This window comes from Danio rerio, chromosome 3 (assembly GCF_049306965.1).
Source record: "Danio rerio strain Tuebingen ecotype United States chromosome 3, GRCz12tu, whole genome shotgun sequence".
Lineage (NCBI taxonomy): Eukaryota > Metazoa > Chordata > Actinopteri > Cypriniformes > Danionidae > Danio > Danio rerio.
The window spans coordinates 15,334,329-15,359,275 of record NC_133178.1 but is presented as its reverse complement, the minus strand read 5'-3'; the positions used below and the strand labels follow the sequence as shown (position 1 = coordinate 15,359,275).

Below are 24,947 nucleotides of genomic sequence, written 5' to 3'. Positions count from 1 at the left end.
TACATTATTTTAGGAGATAGTTTAAGTACGAGAATTTGAAAGCAGCAAAAGTGTCCGGTTTAAAACGTTGAAAATAATCCCATGATTTATTTGCTCTTAAGCGTCAAGACATTTTAGGATCAAGCTCTACAATGGTGACAGGCATTCATCCATCCAACAGTCCATTCATTTTCTTGTCGGCTTAGTCCCTTTATTTATCCTTTATTAATTCGCCACAGCGGAATGAACCGCCAACTTATCCAGCAAGTTTTTTACGCAGCGGATGCCCTTCCAGCCGCAACCCATCTCTGGGAAACATCCACACACACACATTCACACACACACACACACACACACACACACACACACTCATACACTATGGACAATTTAACCTACCCAATTCACCTATACCACATGTCTTTGGACTGTGGGGGAAACCAGAACACCCGGAGGAAACCCACGCGAAGGCAGGGAGAACATGACAAACTCCACACAGAAACGCCAACTGAGCCGAGGCTCGAACCAGCGACCTTCTTGCTGTGTGGTGACAGCACTACCTACTGCGCCACTGCCTCGCCGTTCAACAGTCCAAAAAAAGTTTAATAAAGTGCATCCATGCGTATTACAAGTGCCTCAGACAGCTCTAGAAGGTAAATGTCACCTGTAGCGATTTTCTTTCTTTTTTGAAGAAGGAGTTCATATTTAAAGCTTTATAAGTGGCTTTGTGATACTTTTGATTCCCCCACATACTGCATTCACACACAAATTGGTTTCAACCATTACACTGATATGCCCAACATATATTTCACAATGGATATTAGTGGCTACCAGCTTCCAACATTCTTCAAAGTATCCTATTTTGTGTTCAGTAGGTGTACTAAATGATTAAAAATTTGTTCTTTTGTGAACAATCCCTTTAAACCAGGGGTTCCCAAACTTTTCAGCCTGCGACCCCCTAAATAACAATGCCAGTGACTTGTGACCCCCACATTCCTCTGAGGTAGTTATACAAATGTTGCACACACAACAACAGGCCTATATAAAAAGTTTAACCTGGTGCTATAAAATCTACCCACTATTTTTATCTTCTGTAGGTTATGGATAAAATATGGTCATTCTAATAGTTTAATCAAATTTATTTGACTTTTGGAAATGACTAAGCAACCCCCACTTTGGGAACCAGGTAGGTTTTCAACCTACGCTGTAAAACCCAATAAGTTAAGGTAACTTAAACCATTTTAAAAAACCGATTGCATCAAACCATTTAAGTTCAAAACTAATCTTAATGAGTACTGTGAACTTAATCCATTTGAGTAAATGAAGCAATTTAAGCACAGTAAAACCCAATAAATGAAGAGAACTCAAACCAACTGAGTACTGTAAAACCCAATAAGTTAAGGCAACTTAAATCGTTTGAGGAAACTGATTACTACAAACCATTTCAGTAAAAAAAAACTAATCTATATATTAGTTACTAACCTATAGTTAGTAACTTTCATAATTAAAAAGTGATATAAAGGACACACTGTACACAAACATGTAAATAGATAGATGGATAGATAGCCATGATGCAGGTTATCATAACAAAAACCGGTATAATCGGTGAGAAACTGAAACGCCTAGTGTTATTTTTAATTGCTATTAATGTGTGTGTAAATATACTTCAATTTATAAAAGTTCATGCTAGTTAATACTACAGTGTGCTGTTGCATTCATTAACAAAGTTGTAGATACTGCAGTATATACAATATAATACAGTTTACTATAGTTAGTATGGTTCAAAAACGTAATATTATTTACTATAAATACTATTACAACTTATTTCATGTGGGTTGAATCGTATCTTTAGAACCATATAACATGATTGAAAGCAGCTCCTAGATAACTCATAACTGTTTTCTTATATAAGAAACAAACAAGAGAAGCACCTAGCACAGTCCTTAGCTTAGCTAACAGTATTGAACATATAGATAATTATTAAAAATCATAACTTACCCTCTGATTGCTCGAGGCCTCCAACAACGTGAGCTGCCCTGTGTCCTGACAAACAGAAACGCCCCATCTCATTGGCTGGCTCTAGCCAATAAACTGGCTTTGCTGCTCTTTTACTGGTATGTACATTTCCGCAAAATTAATGATTTTTAACAAGAATCTCTTCCAGAAAAGAGTTGAAATAAACCCTAAATAATAAAATAATCGTGGGAAATGATTCTTTTGCACCTCAGTCCTGTTGGCTGCTGGCATTGTTCATTGGTCAGGCATCAGCCAATCAAACAGCTTTACACCTGCCCCGCCCCTCCCCCGCCCCGCGCTGCTCACGCCTCTGCATCTGCAAGTGCACAGATGGGTTCTGCTACAGAGATCGCGGGAGATGTGTAGCAAAAGTCAGAGCGCGGGAGATTTGTAGTTGTACTGACAAAACTGAGAGGTTGTGAGTGCCGACCTGTGGTTGTAGAGATAAGATGCAATCAAATTTGCCGTGCACACGTGTGTCTGTCATTTTGTATTTGTAAATGACATTTTACAAATACACAACTATTAATCTGCAACTTCCAATTTAAAACACAAGTGTGTGGATTGTTGTGTGTGTGCGCAAATCGAGGGATTCAGCTGTTCACATCAGAGCTGTGAGTGTACATTTCAACCTACACATACAAATATTATTATCACAAGTGCTCACATTTACATTTGCAAGCTCTCGAGTTACGCAACTGATTTACCTTCATAATAAAGCTTCAAAAATTGCAACGAATGAACACTTTAAAGAAACAATGTACAAATAAAATAAAAATGAAAATAAAACATTCACTTAAAACATTTCAAAATATCCCAAAAGTCCAGTACAGGTGATAAACTTTCAAAAAGATTTTTTTTTTTTTTTGCAAAACAACTAGGTTGCAAATTCAGTTCCAGAGATCCAGGATGTTGCACTTGTGAGTGTGTTGTAAATTTACACTCTTACCATGACGCTGAATAGGTTGTACTTTGTATCTTTCCAACAGGTGTATTCAAATAATCCACTTAATGGGAGGCTCGCCAGTCCAACTCCACAATTAGACATGCACCGATGGAAGTTGAGACAATCCAAATCCAGAAAAGAGTTCACACTTCAATTAATTCGAATCCAGAGCAGATCACATCCAGCAACTGACGTCAATAGAACATCTCACCGATGAAAAACCAGAAGAAGATGCACAAACGAACAAAACAAAGGGAAAAAAAAACTTGGCCTTGAAAACACAAGGCCAAAGAAACCATTAGCATTTTACAGTGTATGTATTATCTCAGCTTAACACATTTCTAAATAAACAGCAACAGTAAATAACCATGTATATGCTTCTCTCTGCTGAATTTCTGTGTTTTTCCTATTTCTCTCTCCTATTTGGCATTTTCTTTTTACAAATGACAGCATTTTACTTAAACTCTCTCACTTAAACTTTCCACTATCACTTGTATAATACTCTGTATAATACTGTGTTTTACTAGACCAAACAAATGGTTAATTAATAAAACACATTTTTAGACACTAGTTTCAATCATGTTATAATGAAAACAATAAAAAAAACAGGAACTGACCAAGGAAATCATTCAAAATCAAAGCGAAAAACCAGACAAACTCCTGGTGGCACTCGTGTGCAGATTTCACTCTCAGATACAAATCTTGTTTTTTCTCTCAATCCTTCATTAAAAATATATGATAGAAATCATTCCAGCATCTTATTAATGGTCAATTTTCACAGTTAATACGCATTTAAAACATTAAAAGATATAAATCTAATAGTTTTCTACTGTTATTAATATAACAACTTACATCTCTGCATTCCCTTGCGAACACTGAATCACCATAGCAACAGTAAACACAAGCTAACAGACGAGGGATTTGTTATTGCTTGTAAAGCTGATCTGCCGCTATAGTGGAAGCCACGATGATGTCATTCTAAAGCACTATCCGCTTGTTAAGTGGTGACGTGTTTGTGACGTATGTAATACTGTTTCCGGGTCCAAGCCGCCATTCATTTGAGTGGAGAAATCATTCGTTTATGATCACGTTTTATTCCTATCACACATTAAAGTTAATTGTATATAAAATCATAGTGTACACAACAATATCTGGGCTTGCTGCATAACAAATACCAAAAATTTACCAATTTATAAAAAAATAATCACTTTCTGGCCATCGGATATTAGGCATGGACATATATACTGCAATCGTGATTTTCTAAAGCCTTAAATCTCTTAGTAAACATTTATTATTAACATTTCATGAGTCTCCCTATTCAGTTGAATAAAGCGCTTGGACCCGGAAGCCGCTTCGCGTGACGTCACACTTAAGCGGATTCCCTTGAATGCTGTATAATACTCTATTATAAATTATTTACATAAATAAATAATTTTAATATATATTATCTAATCGAGTATTCTGCCAATGTTTTTTTTCTCATATTTATAAGGGTATATCTATTTGCTATATTGCTGTGTACTACCCACTAGTAACCTGGGTTACATAAATGAGTACTGTGAACTTACTCCACTTCAAGAGTTCACACTTTGATAATGCTCGACTAATAGCAAATTTGACATGCTGTCTCAGGAGAGAACCCTGAGCTCGGAAATAGATGAGCCCAAGGTTCCCACCTTATTAATAAGCATTAGGAGGCATACGAGGTCAGGTATTTTATGAGAGCCCCTAGTTTGTTTTTTTACCTATACTTTGGTTAATATGGTGGTTCTATAAGAATCGATTCAGTATGTATACGTTAAGTGCTTGTGACTGTTATTACAATTTGCTTATGTACACAGGAAGAACTTGCAAACTCCGATAATAAAATTGAGGAGGAGGGAGAAGGGATGGATAGAGGGTGGAGAGGGAATGAAGTTTAGGCAGGATATTTATAGTAATTTTTGAATGATCCGATAGGCTAGCTAATGATTAGCAATAGAGACCAGCTGTAGTCTTTCTCTTCCCGAAATTAGTTTGTGAAACTTCACTTAAATTGAAGTAATGAGGTATTTAATTAACTCATGATCTTCAACACTGAGTTCAAAACTCTTTTCAAATGAGTAGAATTAACTTTCAGTACATTTTGAATTAACTACACTCATTTCATTTGATAAAGTTGACTGTTGGGTTTTACAGTGTTAAAAAAAGGCAATTTTTGTTTAAAAACATTTTTCTTTGTGATCGGTGTCAACAAGCTCCAGCCACTCTTTTTCATACTTTCTGGCTTTGTCCAGCGCTAAACACTTTTTGGGCATCAATTTTTAAATCAGTTTCTGAATGCTTTCTTTTAGATATTGAGCCATGCCCCCTTGTAGCATTATTTGGACCTAACCCTACAAATGTTTCCTTGTCATCTACACAATCAAAAGCACTCGCCTTTTGTTTAATAATTATAAAAGGCTTAAAACACTGAACTGGAAAAATCCTTCTCCACCCAGTGATGTACATTGGATGCATGATCTGATGCTGTCTATGCAAATAGAAAAGGTTAGATATACAGTTTGCGGTAATACTGACAAATTTGACACTATTTGGCAACCCTTCCTCTTACACTTTAAAAATAAAAATAATAAATGTGTATATGTATGCAAGTATATAGCTGAGCTATTTTCCCTGCCCCTGGCTTAGTTATGAAGAGAGTGTCTATTTATTTCTTTATATATATATATATATATATATATATATATATATATATATATATATATATATATATATATATATATATATATATATTTTTTTTTTTTTTTTTGATTTATTTTTCTTTTTATTAATTTATTTTCTACTGCTGTACTCTTTGCTTATTTGTACTTATATATTTTCTATATTGTTGTTTGGCCTTATTTTTTATTATTATTTACCTTAATGCAAGAACAGAGTTAAACTAAAAAACATACTTCTGAAAGCAGTGTGTGTGGGAATACTATGATTAGAATATTGAAGGAGAAAAAAATGACAACCATTTAGCCAAAAGTCTATTTATTCACAAAACATATAACTACATTTATCAATGTGGCAAAGGGAATGCATTGATCACAAGTTTTGGTCACATCGTTTATCCTGAACCAAAACTATTACAGTCTCTTCTGTCAATCTACAACATTTAGAACATAGGGCTCAAACTCAATTCCTGGAGGGCTACAGCTCTGCACAGTTTAGCTCCAAAGCTCCAATCCTGATCAAACACAGCTAACAGTGTTCAAGACTGTTTTTAGATCAGCTGTGTTTGATCGGGGTTGGATCAAAACTGTGCAGAGCTGTAGCCCTCAAGGAATTGAGTTTGAGACCTATGATTTAGAGAAACCACCTCACCAAACAGAGCCTCATCACAGGTGGGAACCAATGGCATTTTACACAGTTCATTATAATACGTGAAACGTTCCGGTCCAATACAATACCCAAACAGTCCAGTACTAGCAATTACAAAAATAGAGGACTTCACCAAGGAATACTGTTGGTAAAAATAAAAAGTGAGCTTTGATTTATGAATTTTAGTTATGTGGAGTATAATGACATTTAATAAAAACTTAGAGTAAATTCAGTATTCATGACAACTGTATGAAATGTAAATTTAGCACAACAGTCCTAAAGGGAAGAGGGCGAAACCTACAGTAGCCCCCTTTTATAGTGACATTAAGTTGTGCAAGTATTGAAAAATAAATCCCACAATCCATGGGTTGGAAACGTTGTTAGTGGTTCTGAATGTGCTTTCCCACAGGTCACCTATTAGCTTCCTCATTCCAAACCATTGCTAACAAATCCACACAAATGTTTAGATTGGCTCACAGGGTCATGGAGATGAAACAAACTTACTTAAAAAAACAGTTACCCATTACCGATTTGTAGAACATCCCTTCACCGCCATGTTAATTTGTTATAAAGGTCAGTTTCTCATTTCCTGTGGTTCTAAAGTACAACGGTAACCCTGACCAATGTCAGCACAAAACTGAAAAGCAGTGGCAAGTCCACTTGAGACGCATTCGTCAAGCCAACTTTTGATAATATGTTGCCAAAATGTCTTTTACAGAACAATTCCACAGTTCTCGTCGAGGTCTCGTGTGCACAGACATACAAACACATACATCAGGTTCCTATTGCTCAAAGGATGGGGGTGTAAAAACTGAGGGAGCGGTAAGAAAATGAAATGTGTGTGTGTGTGATGCTACAGTAATGTGTGTGCGTGTGTGTGTGTATGTGAGGCCTTGAGTGCATTGCTAATCACAGGGGGTGCAGTGTGAGGCTGTACGTGTGTATCGCTATAAAAGAGTGCAACGTCTCTGTGTGTGCTTTTTGCTCTTCTTATTGCTGCGGTTGGTCTCCTTGTATCTTCGGATCTCCCTCACGAGAGAGTAAAAGGCCTCCTCCACTCCCTGTGAAAAGGAAGTAAAGAGATGGATTGAGAGTGTGTTTATACAATGATTTATTGGAAATGGAAAGACAACAAAAGTCATACAAACTATGGCTAGCCGTTTTGACATTTAATCAGTAGCCCTTACTAGTATCTATTTTCATGTTACTAGTACTTATTTTTTAGATACTAGTAACTTTTCCAGTAATAACTAGTACTTATTGATTAGATACTAGTGCTTCATAAAAATATACTAGTGCTTGCTCATTAGACACTGGTTCTTTTTATTAGATACTAGTACTCATTCATTAGATACTAGTTCTTTTTTTATTAGATACTGGTACCCAATAAATAGATACTAGAACTTATTCATTAGATATTAGTACTTATTTATTAGATTCTAGTATCTAATTAATAAGCACTAGTAACCAAGTAATAAGCACTAGTACCTATTAAATAGTACCTAATGAATAAGGACTAGTATCTAATACACAAGTACTAGTATCTCTTATTGAGGAACTAGTCCTTATTCATTAGGTACTGGTCCTTATTCATTAGATACTGGTCCTTATTCATTAGGTACTAGTCCTTATTCATTAGGTACTGGTCCTTATTCATTAAGTACTAGTCCTTATTCATTATGTGCAAGTACCTAATGAATAAGGACTAGTATCTAATACCATGGTTTCCACTACATTCATTCTTCCATGGCAGAGCACCACACCAAAATTCACCCTGCCACTGCTACATTGCTACTCATTCAAATCATTGTTTTTTTTGTTTTTAAATAGCGGGTTATAAAAAAATAAAAATAAAACAAATTGCACCAAAACGTTTTATAAGGTAAGTGAATTATAACAGCAAACATTAGAACTTCTTATAAATATAACATTAGAACACTGTAATCATAATACTGTGCGTTATTTGTTTAACCCTTTAAGGCAGGGGTCACCAATCCCAGTCCTGGAGGGCCGGTGTCCCTGCAGGGTTTAGCTCCAACTTGCTTTAACACACCTGCCTGGACGTTTCAAGTATACCTAGTAAGGCCTTGATTAGCTTGTTCAGGTGTGTTTGATTAGGGTTGGAGCTAAAATCTGCAGGACACCGGCCCTCCAGGAACAAGTTTGGTGACCCCTGCTTTAAGGTGACATGCTGACTGACTGACAGGTGCGTAATGCATGAGGCTAGCAAACACAGCGTAGCTTTCTGTTAAGATGAACAATGTTTCCATAATTATACTTAGTAGATAATAGATAATGCTATATAATACTTTAAAATTTATAGATGACTTTATCTTGCTGGAGTCAAGACGCATTAATGCCGCTCGGTAGGTCTATTGGAGACATTCATAAATATTCCTAGCAAATCTAATAAATGTTGGAGACAAACTTGTTACATAAATGCACTAAATCACACTTCAGCAGCGTTTATTTGGGAGCGAACAAGAAAATGTGGACTTGTTCATGAACAGAGGAATTCAGAGCACAAGCAAAGAGAGTCGCATGCTCATGTAACAAATGCATTCTCGACATTTGTTATTGAAATAACGCCACAGGTAGTTAGTTGATCTGTGTGAAAGGCCTGCCACCACAGCTGGAATAAATTCCAGAGGAAACACTGAATACATGAGTACTAGTATCTATTATTTAGTAACTAGTACGTAAATAATAAAGTACTAGAACTTAATGATTTACTACGAGTACATAAAAATATGTACAAGTCTCAGCTGGAATGCATACTAGTCAAAACTGAATAGTTGAAATCTCAATGACAGATCCGATAGAAATCAATGGAAACATTAAATAGTGACTAGTAACTATTCTGTTGTTACTAGGAACAAATATAAAATAAGTACTAGTATCTAATAAAAAGAACCAGTGTCAAATGAGCAAGCACTAGTATATTTTTCTAAAGCACTAGTAGAATAGTAGCACTAATAAATAGGCACTAATATCTAATGAATAAGATACTAGTATCCAGGGTTCAAACACCTGCCTGATTGTTTCAAGTATACCTAGTAAGACCTTGATTAGCTTGTTCAGGTGTATTTGATTAGGGTTGGAGCTCAAATCTGCAGGACACCGGCCCTCCAGGAACAAGTTTGGTGATCCCTCCAAAACAACAAACACTTGTCCTTCTGTCATCACAATCATTGTGTGCTTTCAGGTTTGCCGAGATGTTTCTGGAGGGCTGGGTTTGGTAGAGGGTGTGTGACTAGTGTAACATTTAAAATGTTTACATGAAATACTCTAATTAGTGTTATTTTTTTCGATCATGTAATTTTTTCTTAAATGTCATAATCAATTAAGCATCCACAGATTCACACAGCACGAGTCATTACATTCCACTGCTCTGCTTTTCAAGTTGTTTCTAATGTATTACAGGACTTTTTCACTGTCAGATTTTGAATTGACTCACAACTACACATTGCTTCCTGATCAATAATTGCTTGACGTCTTTAATCAAGTGTTTGATGTCACGGACCAGGATGAACTAGCAACTTATTTTCAGAAGAAAAACCCCATAACAAAACATCCTGCCACTGTATTGCTGCCACTGCTGTGCGAATCTTTCCTCCATTGCATAATTCAACCAACCAGCATCATCTCTCTGATTTCCCCATGTTTGAAAGCGGTGTACATAAGAGTGTGTGTGTGTGTTTCTATTGTGTCACAGATCTAACATAACCTTCTATTGAAGAACAAAGAAAACATTGAACACGCTAGTTTGACTTGAAGCATCCCAGGTGCACATCTGCTGTCTTCTTCTATGGCAAACTACATAAGACAAGATTTAAGTCCTGATGCCTATTGTTGTCTATGAATGATCACGATTGCACCAAGATCGGGGTGTTTAATGTTGAGTTCAGACTGCATGATTTTCATAGTAGTCATGTCACAGATGTTATTACACTGCAAGATGGATCGGCGACAGGGAGTTTCACACTGCATGACTTTACAATAGGAAGAATTGCAGACAATTTTTTTTTTTTCAAACTACGTCTCACAAACAAAAACACAAAGTATATAGTTTGTTATTAACGACATTGAGAAAGAAACCTTTAATAGGCTAGAACATGTACATATTTGAAGGGAATTAGCTTTTTTTTTTTGACCCAGTTGAGACACAGTTTGTCAAATTTCCACTAGTTTTTCCTCCATTTCTTGGGTCCAAATAAACTGAAAATGAGTACTTTAAACTTCTCCCCAACCTCCCACTGACCTGCAGATACCCATACTAGTGGATACTGTTCTCTCATTGGCTGCAGGTAAATTGCTGATGTTATTTTCAATCAGAGCACATTTTACACGGCATGATTTGAATCGACGACAACTCCAGATATTAAAGGGCCATGAAACCCCCTCGTTTCAGCAGGGTGTTTTCACACCTCTACTTTGGAAAAAGTCAGAAAAGTGGGCGTGTCCAGCTCTGTTTAGGGGGGAGTGTCGGAGGAACTAAAGTGGGAGGGTGTGGGAGTGTCTATTTGGGCACGCGCGAGTTTCAGTCAAAATACTCACACACAGTAGAAAGTGATGGTGTTTAACCTACATGGACATCTGTAGTGGAATTATTTGCCAAATTATTAAATGGTGGACTTTAACTGCAGTTTGGCTCTTTCATTCAGGGAATTCATTCATGCCCCTCGCGACAAACAAGATATTTGATTCGAGGATCTGCTCTAAGCGTGTATTTTTTATGCAATGTTTGATACCGCACGGCGAATGAGAGAAAAAAAAAAACCTCAGCATTTTCTGGAAACTTAGATGCACACGGCAGGTAGCGTCAGAAAGCCGCGTGTGTTATTCCAGTCACTAAATGCGGTAAAAACCCTACACGAGGTTAAAGTGTGGTTGTGGTCCTAACATGTTACGGTGCAATAGTTAACTTAGTTCGATATGAACAAACTGAATAAACAAAGAGCACTGGTCGCTCACTTACCAAATCTGTAGAGACAGGACAATCCACAGCAACTAGAGCTGCGTCTTTATGAAGAGAATACTACAAGCAAATTCGGATCTCAGCGTTTGCAGATGAGAACAGCTCTCAGGTAAACAATAATCCTCCTTAGACACGCAAGTTATTGTTGTCGAGCGTCGCGTACACTGTTAATCCACACGTGAGTCTGAGCTCTCACAGAGAGAAAAAGAAAACGAAACTTAACGGCAGCAAACTATAAAAGCAACACTTCACGCTTGTTTTGCCAACACAACGTGGCGTCTATGTCGTGTAAACACAGTAATGAATATTAATGAAGTTGCACAATAGAGCGCGCTGATTGGTTTGAACCAAGCCCTACTCATGCATTAATGCAACACACTGCAAGACGTAATAAGACACACTCTGGCACAGACGTCCAGTCTGCACGCTGGAATACAACGCTATTATGTCATGACTGTGACGCAGCTTCAAAAATTAGTTTCAAACAGGAAGTACGAATTTGCTTGAAATAACGCAAAAACAACCAATTTACGCTTTTTAGTGAAATATAGGTGTCTTAATAGTGTTTTTAGCAGTGTGGGACACATATACGACTGTCAACAGCTCAAAAAATGTGTTTTGGTGTTTCGTGACCCTTTAAGCATGCCAAATATCTCACGGGCATCGGCGACTCATCGCTGATTCTTTGAGATTATGTCTTTGATAGTTCACACTGTGTGATTGTTACTTGCGTGTACACACACCGGCTTGCCTGTGATTTTAGGCATTTGTCTGCTATTTCTCAACCTGTCGGCGAGTCAAAAATCAGGGCTAAAATCATGCAGTCTGAACTTGGCATAAATGATAGTCCACAATAGAGATGTCACGATACCAGTATTTTTTTAGTCTTATCAAGTAAGAATCCAAAGTAATTACAAATTTCACTTAAGCGAGTTGTTCTTTTGAAGAGATTGTTGTGGTCGTTGTAGCTAAATCAGATTAAACCGATTCAGATACGTGTTTGAAGCGTCAGAAAACTGAACGCTTAATAAAATGAAAATAAAAGTGGTCTATAGGGCTGTGCAATTATATAAAATTCAGTTTTGATTTCGGCTTCTAACGATTATGAGAAAACATTAATCGAGATAAACGATTATTGCATCATATCCCGCTCCTTTCCAGTTGTACACATTTGTTGTTCTGCAAAGCTCAGTTTCATGTGAGAATGGCTAAAGCATGTACTGTAAAGTAATTTTGCAGAAGGGAATGCGCATCATTCACTGATGTACATTGGAATTATACATGTTTTTAAAAGCACGAAAGAGATCGCATGCTGTTGTGTTTATGCGCTCAGCCTCAGAGACGGCCAGAGCACACACATCTAAAGTCATCTTAATGCGAGCGCTTTAATGGTCAAATACATGCAGATTTGTGCAACGTGATGTTTAGTGATTATTCATATTAACCCCCATTTATGTAATAAACAAACAAGTTGAGAATCAAGACGTGAAAGTGAAATCAGAATTGTACTGCTCTTAAAGTGACAGCGCGCAATATTCCTGCTGCTGACTGTTTTTATCATTAATCAAACAAAAAGGACAAAATCACTTACTGCTCTTGACTGAAGGACTTTTGTAGCAATTATCGTTTTTTCTTACAGCGAAGATGCTTAAAGCAGTTTGTTTCATATTTTTTATTCTGTTGTATTTATTTCCCTTTCCTTGTTCACAAGGAGTAAAATAACTGTACAGTTAAAGTCTGAATTATTAGCGGCCCTTTATATTTCCCCCCCAATTTCTGTTTAACGGAAAAGACATTTCTAAACAAAATAGATTTAATAACACATTTCTAATAACGGATTACTTTCATCTTTGCTATCATGACTGCTCAACTGAAACTCATAAATGTTTGGAACCACTTGAGGAAGTGTAAATAGCAAGTGCATTTTCTTTTTTTTGTCGGTGATCTCTTGAGTATTTCAATTCATCTTTATTTCTTTAGCACTTTTTGATAATGTGCATTGCGTCAAAGCAGCTTAACAAGAATAGACAATAACATTATTAAAATTGTGGCACATTCCAGCAAGTCAGATAGGCGGGAGGGTAGCGTAGTGTGCTGGTGTAGTTTTAGTTTAATTAAAACTGATTCAGTTCAGTTTAGTATAAATGAAACTGTTGTTTAGTTTTTTGTTCAGATAATGTAATGCAAACGTCACTACTGAAGAGCAACTCCACAGACCACAAAAATAAAACAAATACAGTATAAAATGCTGAGCAAAATGAAATTGATCATTCACATATAATGTGATTGCTTTTCAAAGCATGATACAAACATCTGAAATAAAAAAAAAATAAAATAAAAAGTAAAAAAATAATTAATTATAAAAATATATATATATATATATATATATATATATATATATATATTTTTTTTTTTAACAAAGACATTTTTTGTAATCCTTTAACGTGCACACTAATGCATACTATTTAGGTAAGATTTTGTAAGATTAGTTACAAAGTAGCTAGTTACTGTAACAATTACTTCTTTGGTAAAAAAGTAAGGGATTACATTTCATTTATAGATCATTTATTAAAATGCACTATCCTTAAATACGGTACATTACTTCAACTGTCCTATATAAATCAATTCAGAGAAGCAAAGTAATTGTATTTTTTGTTATACAAATATATTTATATGAACATTTGCATAGAAGGATGGAAAAGCACAAATGTCAGCATTCTGCACCCACCTGACGCGTCTTGGCCGATGTTTCAACAAATGGGACCCCGTAACTTCTGGCCAGTTCTTGGGCTTGACGTGTGTCTACAGTACGAGATGTCAGGTCACTTTTGTTCCCCACCAGCACCATCGGGACATTATCGCTGTCTTTGACACGGTTTATTTGCTCCCTGCACAGACGCAAAAGCACAACGTGGTTCATTTTTCACTCTGACTTGTTTGTGAAATTCTGCTACGCTAATGCAACTCCGGGTTTCCTTATTCTACAACTTCAAGTGGTATAAAAAGGAAGCTAGCATACTAAGTGATGTCATCGTGCCGACTAGACATCTCTGACCTGTCATTTGTTGAAAAACAAAAACAAAAAAACAAAAACAAAACTGTTTTTAGTTTCCTTTTTCTGTTAAACAAAGGAAGATTTGCAGATGAATGTTGGGGAAAATGCCATTGATTAGGTTTTGTTCCTACTATGGAAGTCAATGGCTGTTTTTTCCAACGTTCTTCAAAATATCTTACACAGAAGAAATTATTATTAGTTTAGAACAAGTTAAGTGAGTGAAAATTTATTTTTTCGGGGTGATCTGTTGCTTTAAGAAAATATAATATTTAAGCAAACGTAACATAATATAAGTATTTAAAGTATAGTCCTCTCAACAGGAAAAAAATATTTAAGCAATTCCAAATTTGATTATCTGTGTGAATGAACAGCACAAATATTTAAATAATCAATATTTTTTGTTAATGAAAACATTAGTCACCAATTGGATGGAAACTAAAGTTATTGCTGACTAATTTACCACAAAATATTGTTCCAAAGAAGGAAATGCAGTCATGCGGAAAGTTTTGACGTTAGTTGTTGATGAATTTCTTTTACGAATAGAAGTTTGTCTGTATTTTTCATTAGGTACCTGTAAAGATGTACGTCCTCAAAGGACTTGGCATTGTTGATGGCAAACACACAAAGAAATCCCTCTCCTGTCCTCATATACTGGTCTCTCATGGCACTGTACTCCTCCTGACCTGCAGTGTCCAGGATATCCAGCAAACAAGTCTCTCCATCAATCACAACCTGCTTTCTGTATGAATCCTGCATGGGTCAAAAAATATACATTTTAAAAATCAAGCTTAATTATCACACCCGAGTTTTTACCCAATTCATAGTTTTCAGTAGGACCAGACAGAATCTGCAGACATATTTTGCTATTTCGGATAAAAAAAAAAAAAACTGTAGATTTATGCAGAATGATTTTGGGAGCATCAGAACTAAAAATATATATGAAATAAAATAAAAAAAAACACCTTTTTGTTTAATGTTTACAATGCAAATGCAATTAGATCCACTTATTTGGAAAACGAAGCAAGTCTCTCGTATAATATCTCTACTAAAAGACAGAAAATATTACTTCACAAACTGTATTATAAATAAATCAAATGAACATTTTCATATTAGTCAACAATATTACAGAAATTAATTTCTAAAAATGAATAAATATAAATGCACACATATACACAAGTAAATAAAGACTCAATGATGGGCCAAAAATCTGAGGACTACTGCGTGCGCAGATTCCGTGTGGACCTAGTTTTCAGTCACGTGACCTGTGCAAAGGCTTGCGAACAAAAAAAAAAAAAAAATTTGCAGCTACACTAGGATTTTGATCGGAATGCAGCACAAAAGTCATAGGTTTCAGACTACAAATAACTGGATCACAAATCAACAGAAAACAGAGATGGATGGTTTCCGCTACATTCATTCTTCCATGGTGGGGTGCCACGCCAAAATTCATCCCGCCATGGCTACATTACAGCTTCCACTCAAAACATTTTTTTTTAATAGCGGGTAATAATTGCACCAAAACGTATTAAAGGGTAAGTGAATTATAATAGCGCAAACTATTCTGTAACCGTAGTAGTGCTGGCCATCATTTGTTTACCCTTTAAGGTGACGTGCTGACTGACTGACAGGAGCGTGATGCGTGAGGCCAGCAAACACGACGTATAGCTGGTTCACTTTACTTCAGGACGCATTAATGCTACTCTGTAGGTCTATTGGAAACATTCATAAATATTCCTAGCAAATCTAATAAATGCTGGAGACATACTCATTACATAAATGCACTAAATTGCACTCAGCAGCGTTTGTTTAAGAGCGCACAGAAGATCTGCGTGTTCTTGAAGTGGCTTATATTTGAAGGGGCGTGCAAGAAGTTGTACACGAGCAGAGGAAATCGGCGCGCAAGCAGAGATTTGCATGCTTGTAGGCTATTACATAAATGCGATCCCGACTTCTAATACTGCGCTCACGACATTTGTCATTGAAATAAAGCCACAGGTAGTTGGTAAATCTGTGTAAAAAAAAAAAAAGGCCTGCTCCCAGAGCTAGAAAAAATCCTAGAGGAAACACTGGAGATGTGATCACAAACTGTCAATTGTGGGCATTTACGATCCATATTCTGCACCCACAGCTGTTTTTTTATTTATTTAAACCCTCATGTCTATGTCAGAGCTACAAGTCAGCGATGTTTACATTATCTTTTGAAAATTCCTCACGATTTAGTCATTATTGATGGCATTGTAGGCCTTTTTGCAGCGCTGTACAACAGAATTTTGCATGCTCAAACTCTAGTTTGACCGCAACATAATGCTTTATTTGCATTTAACCTTCAAATTAGAACCAGGTGTGTCTGATTGGGTTGAAACTGAACTTTGCAGGACACTGGCCCTCCAAGTTTGAGCACCCCATGCTCTATAGGAATTCTGCAGAAGCACAGCCCAGGAGTGTCTCACATCAGTTATTAACGCTATATTTTTTTAGCAAAACAAAAGTGAAATTCCTCAGACCCATGACTTGGCGGTCAGCGGGAGATAGTAATGTTTGTGGGGACATTCCCTTATTAATGTGACATGTGAAAACTATCAATAAAATGCTCAAGCAAAAATTAAATGTAAAAAAAAAAAAAAAGAGAGAGAGAGTGTTTTGAGTTTATTGCCATTTCAGCTTGTGTCATGGCAAAAACAAATACAGTTGACAAGCATTTTAGAAATATTACTTTTCTATAATAAAAAAGGTTTATAACAATAAAAAGACACAACCAGCAATAAATAATTCATTAAATAAGAAAATATACTTAATTTACATATAATATATACGTATAATAAAACAGTTTAAGATATTTAATGTAAAAGAAAAATAATAAGCTTTACAATACCTCAATTGTGGGATCGTACTCATCTACGAAGTGATTCTGAATGAGCTGGATGGTCAGTGCACTTTTCCCAACACCACCCGCACCGACAACGACCAGCTTGTATTCCGTCATTCTGGATGGAAGTTAAATAGTTAGAAGGTTAAAAACAGATAGCAGCAATCTGACTGGATATAATCAAAAGCAAAAATGGGGGAAAACAAATACAAAACACCTTTTATTACTAGTTAACTACTCTAATTTTATAGCGCTGTGCAATATGACAATTTATACAACAGTTCTGTCTGGTTCTTAAATCTGACTGGTTGATAGCTGTGCCAGTAACAGCACTCGTACTGCCTCTTCACCCTTAACCCTTGTGTATTACTCCGGTCACATACAGCAACACTCTAGTTTGACAAATTTTGCTGCTGTTGGACAACATGTACTTTTGAGGTTTTTTAGTCAGGAATGTAGTCGTTTAGTTAGCAACTATGCAATTTATTTACAAGGATAGTGCCTCTTAAAATATTTATAATTTCTGAGACAGCACGTCGGTGGCCATAAGCCTGTCTGAGCAGACCGAAGACAGTTGACGTTGTCCATCTACAAAATGGCGAAAGAGACCACATATTAAGCCCTTAGAAGATAAAACAATGCATTTTGTAACTATAACTGATCAATAATTATTGAACGCGTAAGTGATATTATAAGTCAATCTCTCTCTTTTGTATGTTGTAGTGCTGTATTTTTACCATATAATTGTAGTGTATTGAGTGTGAGATGGGACTCACATATGGGGAATGTGTGTTGTGTTGGCAGAAAGAAAGAAGAAATGGCCGCATCCGTTTAGGGTTTTTCCTTATTGCAAACACAACAGCAATCTGGTAGTGACCGTGCTGCTTTTTTCAGGGTTAATTATTGTGATATCCTGATTGCAACAGAGAAATACTGTAGACTGTAATAGACTGTAATAATGTAGGGAGATATCTCTGTAGACTCATTCATGTTGTTCAGCCTTATAATGTTAAAATGTCAGCAAAATCACCCGTTCACCAGATCACTAGACATTACGCTAGAGAATCATTCAATCACTAGCTCCAAAGTGATGTTGGTAAATTAGTAAAGGCTATTACTGTTCTGACAGCAGTAACTGGAAGTCATTCATTTTCAATGGGAGCCGGCAGCGAGGAGCAGTGCAGTGCGTTGAGAAGAGTTGAAATCAAGTCAACTTTATGGTAATGAGCTATGATGCGGTACGGCGGCAAGCAATCAGAATGTAGAAGTCGACCAATTGAGAGAAGTCTAGAGAACACAGTTGCTGTAAACTTTGGTTCCGACCACAGTTGTTCCCAAGGGTTTGAGGCCCCGTTTACACTAGTGCGTTTTAGTTTGAAAACGCATAAGTTTTGCTACGGTTACGCCATCCGTCCACACTACGCCGGAGCTCTCGAGCGCCGAAACGGAGCTTTTTGAAAATGCTGGAGAGGCCGTTTTCATTCTAAAACGCTGCTGCTCCGTCTCAGTGTGGATGGGGAAAGACAGAGACATCTGAAAACGGAGGCGGGGCTGCAAACGTCTGATTGGGGCTTTTCCTCAATATTAAGTAGCCCACACACAGTTCAGTCTCGCATCCTCTTCTTGTAAGTTCAGACTTCGCAAGTTTGATCAAGGCTGCAGTCTCCCCCTTCTCAGTTTGATATGGATAACATACCGAGGACACGGGTAAATCTTCAAAGGGAACAGTGTACTTTATAACTTCATTCACACCACCTTGGCTACGTTGTTTCACTTTCTCAACAATAAAATGTAAACATGATTTAAGGAACTGCCTATTTTCTTTTTAATATTAGCAACTTAACAGACAGCAGAAATGTTGAGGCGTCGTGCTGCATATATGAGCGTCATCTTCACTGTGTGGATATTTATAACAAAACGGAGCCTATAACAACTGCCTCCTTTCAATTTCAGTGAAAATACGAAACGCACCCTCTCTTTTGCTGAATATCAGTTTTAATAATCGATAATTATAAAAGTATAACATACAATAAGTTTATACATTGTAGGAAATAAAGGCAAGCGATCAGTCAATGTACCTGGATTAATCATTAACTTATCTTTGCGCTCAGCCAAAACAGGTTACCCGTGAACAAGTAACTTAATAGATTCCAATGACCAAAGTCAGGGAATTGGCCTATGTCGTTAGATAAAGACAACAACATGAATGAAATATCACGTTCAGCAAATATAGTGAGATTAGATCCAGCGGGAGATGCGTGATGAGCAGTCCGACAAGCAGAGCTCTCATCTGGGTAGAAATGCTGGAGCGCTTGCCCGAGAGTGTGTGTGTGGTCACGTGATGTGCGTTTTCAGCGTTTTGGTGTGGACGGAGAGCTGTTCAGAAACGCTGGGTAAAACGCGAGTGTGGACGCGGATCGTTTTCATTCTACAACGCCGTTTTAAAACTAAAACGCACTAGTGTAAACGGGGCCTGATTATTGCGGTCGCCGGATTTCCAATTATTTGCAATGTTTTCTTACAGAAACATGAATTTAAAAAAAGGTACTGGCGAGTAACGGATGTGCATATGTTATTTTTTTTTCCTGTAAAAAAAAAAAAAAAAAAAGCATGAATCTCATGCAACAATACAAAATAGTATGACGCAGAAGTATAAATCAGCTATTACGGGTCATAGACAAATAAACAAATAAAGCTTAAAAATAGACAAATACAGCTTACTGTGTATGCTTTATTTCCCACACTTGGAAGGGAGACATTTAGAGCAACGACAATATGCATTTGCATTTAATTTATGCATTACACAGAATTACAGTCTTTATGAAATAACAATTTGTCATAACATAACATTCAAGTAAATTATCTTTTGTTGAATAAACGCTTTGAAATGGGGATATATAGACGTCAGTTGTTGGGTGATGAAAGACAGGCTGCAAATGCTGTTTGGATAATCCTTGTGATGTTTATATTCAATATGATGTTTATATTTATAAAAGGTCAGTTAGTGTTAATTTGCATGAATGTAATGTTTTAATATTTTAAAATTGTCATGCTGTAACAACATAAACATGATATAAAAATTAAATGATTGTATAGTTATATCATTTCAAACATTTTATGAAAGTTATTCATTTAACAATAACTTCAAGTTAAACACAATAATAGTATATTCTGACGTTGGTTTTTAATCAGACTTAAAACAAGGTCCATTTTTGCCAGGGAATTAAAGTTATGCGCCCTGTACAGAACTATTTTAATCTTTACGGAACACCGTTAACACCCATAATCTTCCATACACATGCATAGGCGGAATTATCCCCATCTTTTCTCAAAGCTACTGGTCCAAAAGACATCAATCAAAATTTGGATTGCCCAATAATAGATATTCATCCATATAACGATCACACAAACATGCTTATCTGGCTTTCAATGCTAAGCATGATTTCAATGTAAATTTAATATATTTACATTTTAATCAAACATTGGCCGTGAAGTACTAAATTAAGTGAGGAAAACGTTCACATATGAATGAGTACATTTCTGATTATGTATTTTAAAATCTATCAATCGAGGAGTGGTCATTTGAGTGCGCTGAATAGCAAAAAGCGTACGGAACATGGTTAGTCTACGTTACAAGAAGGCTCTTTACATGTGGTCAAAAACTATTAGTTGATCATATTTACTGAGATTGTACCATACCGTGATAAACGGTATCGCGATATCATGTTGTTTGATTTGTCATATCGCCCTGACACTCTTCCCTTTTATAGTACGAAAAACAAATGCAGTAAAACAAAAGCGAAGCTGTCATGCTGACAAACACCACCATCTTTCATGTTAAAAGAATACATAGAGAAAAGAAAGTCAACTGGGTTTGGATAAACATGAGGGTGGGTAAATTATGATGACATACATGTTTCGTGCGAACTGACACTTTAAAACCAGTAAAAACCGGAAAAGAGCCCAGATGTTACATAATATAGCAGTTAACTTACTTTTATTACCAGAAGTGTTGTGTCAACAAAACATAGTACATATATTTAATACTGCAACTGAACAAAGTTTACACAATTAAAGAGAGTTTACTAGCCGGCAAGTAGCTCAAGTGAACCAATCGCAGCTTTTTAGCGTTACCTTAACAGATATCAACAGGTAAGAAGTTGCTTGTTGTCTTTTTTCCCTGTGTTTTACCTCGTGTGTAGCTGTTAAATCAGTTGGGATCGTCCAAACGAAGCGCTTCGGGATGAATTAGTATTGAATGAAGTCCAAAGGATTAGCCAATGAGCCACATTACGATCGACAGACAAACTAAACTGTCCCGAGAGTCGAAGACAGGCCTCAATTAATCCGTCTGGTTCCACTTCACCGGTGAAAATACATTAAAAAGCTTCGTGTGCTCGCTGTGTTTTCCTTACTCCGCCGAAAAATCGCACAATAACCTTAATAAATCCACCCGTAGAGGCATTAGCTCCTCTCGGCTAAGACTCTCCCAGATTCATAGAGGGCGAGGAGGGAGGCGGGATCAGCGGAGGAGATGACCAATGAGGTGTAGCCGGCGCTTCAGGCTTTTAATTCTATTGGGGGACAAATAAACGGAAGCAAGTATTGACCAATGGTTGACCAATGCCTTTTCCAATTTCTCCATCATGTCCCGCCCTGGAAAATCTAGGCCAATTAGATCTTTTAAACACGTTAAAGGCCAAAGGCTCACATTCGAGCTATCAAGGGTCTCGCACATAGACAGTAAGGTCTCGCAAAGGTAACGTTATTGCTGAACGTTTTACTATGCCTTTAAAGTAATTTATATTATATCTCATTAAACATAGTACTATTCATTCTCACACATCATGCCTCGGTGCATTCTGCAAATAATAGTGTATTTTTTAGTCGACTGTGGAAGGGTTAACGTAGTCGGTTAAATGTCGTAATTTAATATAAAACAAAGTTGAAATAAAAAAAAAAACATTATTAGATTAGATAGACTAGATTAGAAAGTAATTAAAGTTTTTTTCAACAATGTTGTCACTGCAATTTGACTAGTCGCTTTTTTGTTTATGTGATATTATTATAATCACATACATTTAAACTTTAGAAACAAAAGCAAGATCAACACAGTTTATATAAACATTTTAGTTTAACGTTATATAGATTTTAATCTAATGTATACAAGTTGTGGTCGTAAAAAGAGTGGCACTTTGCTGGATGTTTATGGTTTAAATCATGGGACTCCTCAACTTTTACTCCCAGAGATCCACATTTAGATTATTTTTTTTTTTTTTTAGCTTCAAATCAATTCTGATCAAACTCACCAGCATGCAGTCATTAACTGATTCAGCCAATAATATCTTGATTCAGCCAGGTGTGGTTGGAGCTGAACTGCAGGACAGTTTTAACCAGCAGATGGCAGGATTCTGCATCTAAATCAATATTCAGAAACCAATTTAAAAAACCATCTCCTCTTTTTTTTTAAACCAATCTTCTGTCACTACAATCCAACCTGCTCTTTAAGATCTCAAAACCCAGGGGCTTCTGGTACCAAGAATATCAAAGTCTACTAAAGGAGATCGAGGCTTTTCATTTATGGTTCCTAAACTCTGGAATAGCCTTCTTGATAATGTCCGAAGCTCAGACACACTCTCTCAGTTTTAAACTTGATTAAAGACCTATTTTTTAGTAAAGCATACACACAATGCATCATATGACAGTATGATACAGGAGTGTGGTCCACTATTATTTAATTTGGCTCTTTGCTGGATATTGATGCTCAAAATAATTTGTTTTTAAATTTGTTAATTATGGCAGTCCTCAACTTTTACTCACCGAGATCCACATTTAGCTTTTTTTTTATGCTTCAATCCTGATCAAACTCACCTGCCTGTAGTGATTAGCTGATTCACCCAGGTGTGGTTAGAGCTGAACTGCAGCACAGTTTTAACCAGCGGATGGCAAAACTCTGCGTCTAAATCTATAATCAGAAATATTCAAAACCATTTTAAATAATCTAGCTCGTTTACCTAACAAACCTTCTGTCTCGCTACAATCCAACAAGCTCTTTAAGATCTCAAAACTCAGGGCTTCTTGAGTACCCAGTTTAGCAAAGTCTACTAAATGAAGTCAATCCTTCTCATTTATGCTTCTTAAACTCTGGAATAGCCTTCCTGATAACGTCCAAGGCTCAGACACACTCTCTCAGTTCAAAACTAAATTGAAGACCTATCTATCTATTAAATAATACACACAATGCATCACATAACAGTATGCATGAGTGTGCTCCACTATTATTTAATTTGGGTCTTTGCTGGATATTTATTCTCAAGTAACTTAAGTAAATCATGGTAGTCCTCAACCTTTACTCCCCAAGATCCACATTTAGCTTTTTTTTTTTTTTAGCTTCAATCCTGATCAAACTCACCTGTCTGGAGTCATTAGCCAGGTGTGGTTGGAGCCTAACTGGAGCAGGGCAGTTTTCTAACCAGCAGATGGCAGAACTAAAATCAATATTCAGAAACTAGCATTACATAATCATCAAAGAAATTTTCACCATGATGTACAGAGGATACAACTACATTGTTTTTTAGTGTACCAAATAATCTTGTCAGGCATATTTAAAGCATCATTTGATAATATATTGAAAGATTGACTTGATTAACTAATTTTTGTTAGTTTTGTGTGTTTTGTGTGTTTTTCTGGAAAACAGGCAAATCATGCCACATAAATACAGCATAAACTTATTCAAGAAAGAATAAAGATAAAATTTGCATTATTAAAGTTTTTTATGTACAGTTCTTGACAAACTATAAGCTCTGAGTATTAATAAACTGAACATTAATAAACTGAATGTTATTGTTAAAAGATGCTAAACATACGGAACCCCGGAAGGGACATAGTGGGGGAGAAAAAAAATGGGTGGGTGAAAAAAAAATAATGGGTGAAAGAAAAAAAATGGGTGGGAGGAAAATATATATTTCTAAGTTTTTTGCGTTCCCTCGCAAAGATGTTTTGCGTTATCTCGCAAAGTTGTTTTGCGTTCCCTCGCAAAGTTGTTTTGCGTTCCCTCGCAAAGTTGTTTTGCGTTCTCTCGCAAAACTGTTTCTCCACAAACACTTCCTGTTCACTTCACTCACGTAAACCCTCCCGTTTTTGCTGAAATTCTCCCATATTTTACCATTCTGCCCCACTTTCTATACATTACTGTGCGCTGATTGTCGCCTTTCACTTTGCAACCTCTGAACCAGTGAATGCATGTTTAAGCGCTGACTGACAGACGCGCTTCGTACAATAAACTGATCCCAGATCAGCGTCTGTCCGCGCCATTTAAAGGGACACTTCTGTTATCAAACAAGTGAGCAGCAAATGAATCTCATGTTTTGTTTAGTTTGATAACAGAGGTGTCTCTGTAAGAATGCAAAGATCTATAATGAAAGCAGTCCATTACTTTAGAAACTGTGCTCATTTAAGAGAAAATAAGCTGTTTAAAATAAAACATGCAGGACGGAGATGTTTCATATTATTCAGTGTATTTGTCTGTTTAAACATACACCCGCTCCTCTGTAAATGGCGTGTACACACGCTGATCTGGGATCAGTTTATTGTACGAAGCGCGTCTGTCAGTCAGCGCTTATACATGCATTCACTGGTTCATAGGTAGCATACGCACAGTAATGTGAAGAAAGTGGGATAGAATGGTAAAATACGGGAGAATTTCGGCAAAAACGGGAGGGTTTACGTGAGTGTAGTGAACAGGAAGTGTTTGTGGAGAAAC

General features: G+C 36.5%; 1 protein-coding gene and 1 long non-coding RNA gene across 19 annotated transcripts in view; one reads left to right on the top strand and one right to left on the bottom strand.

The window, feature by feature from the left end:
* Window positions 1–5,939: 5,939 nt before the first annotated feature.
* On the bottom strand, window positions 5,940–23,647 carry zgc:55558. 17 transcript variants are annotated; one of them, XR_012397892.1, is made up of 8 exons: window positions 23,533–23,647; window positions 23,057–23,150; window positions 22,495–22,602; window positions 17,192–17,303; window positions 14,891–15,069; window positions 13,993–14,152; window positions 6,226–7,347; window positions 5,940–6,166 (listed from the first exon to the last, which is right to left on the bottom strand). XR_012397892.1 is itself a non-coding variant. In XM_073937524.1 (7 exons), exons 4-7 carry the CDS (start codon window positions 17,300–17,302, stop codon window positions 7,234–7,236), a joined length of 564 nt encoding a protein of 187 aa, XP_073793625.1. In that variant the 5' UTR covers window position 17,303; window positions 22,495–22,602; window positions 23,057–23,150; window positions 23,533–23,647; the 3' UTR covers window positions 5,940–7,233.
* Window positions 21,087–24,947, top strand: part of LOC137490516 (uncharacterized) — a 62,884-nt gene continuing 59,023 nt past the window's right edge. The window contains exon 1 of one of the 2 annotated variants that reach the window (XR_011010093.2): window positions 21,087–21,337. This is a non-coding gene — a long non-coding RNA (uncharacterized lncRNA). Of the gene's footprint in view, window positions 21,338–21,896; window positions 21,945–24,947 lie in introns of those variants that run through there. The other variant, XR_012400895.1, reaches the window with a different exon arrangement.

Bases quoted from the DNA above. Each gene is read 5' to 3' on its own strand.
- zgc:55558 (XM_073937524.1), bottom strand. From the start codon at position 17,302: ATGACGGAATACAAGCTGGTCGTTGTCGGTGCGGGTGGTGTTGGGAAA. The intron at 15,070-17,191 runs GTATTGTAAAGC...TGACCCATGCAG, and splicing joins AGTACGATCCCACAATTGAG to GATTCATACAGAAAGCAGGT. The intron at 7,348-13,992 runs GTGGGTGCAGAA...TCCTTTTCACAG, and splicing joins CATCGGCCAAGACGCGTCAG to GGAGTGGAGGAGGCCTTTTA.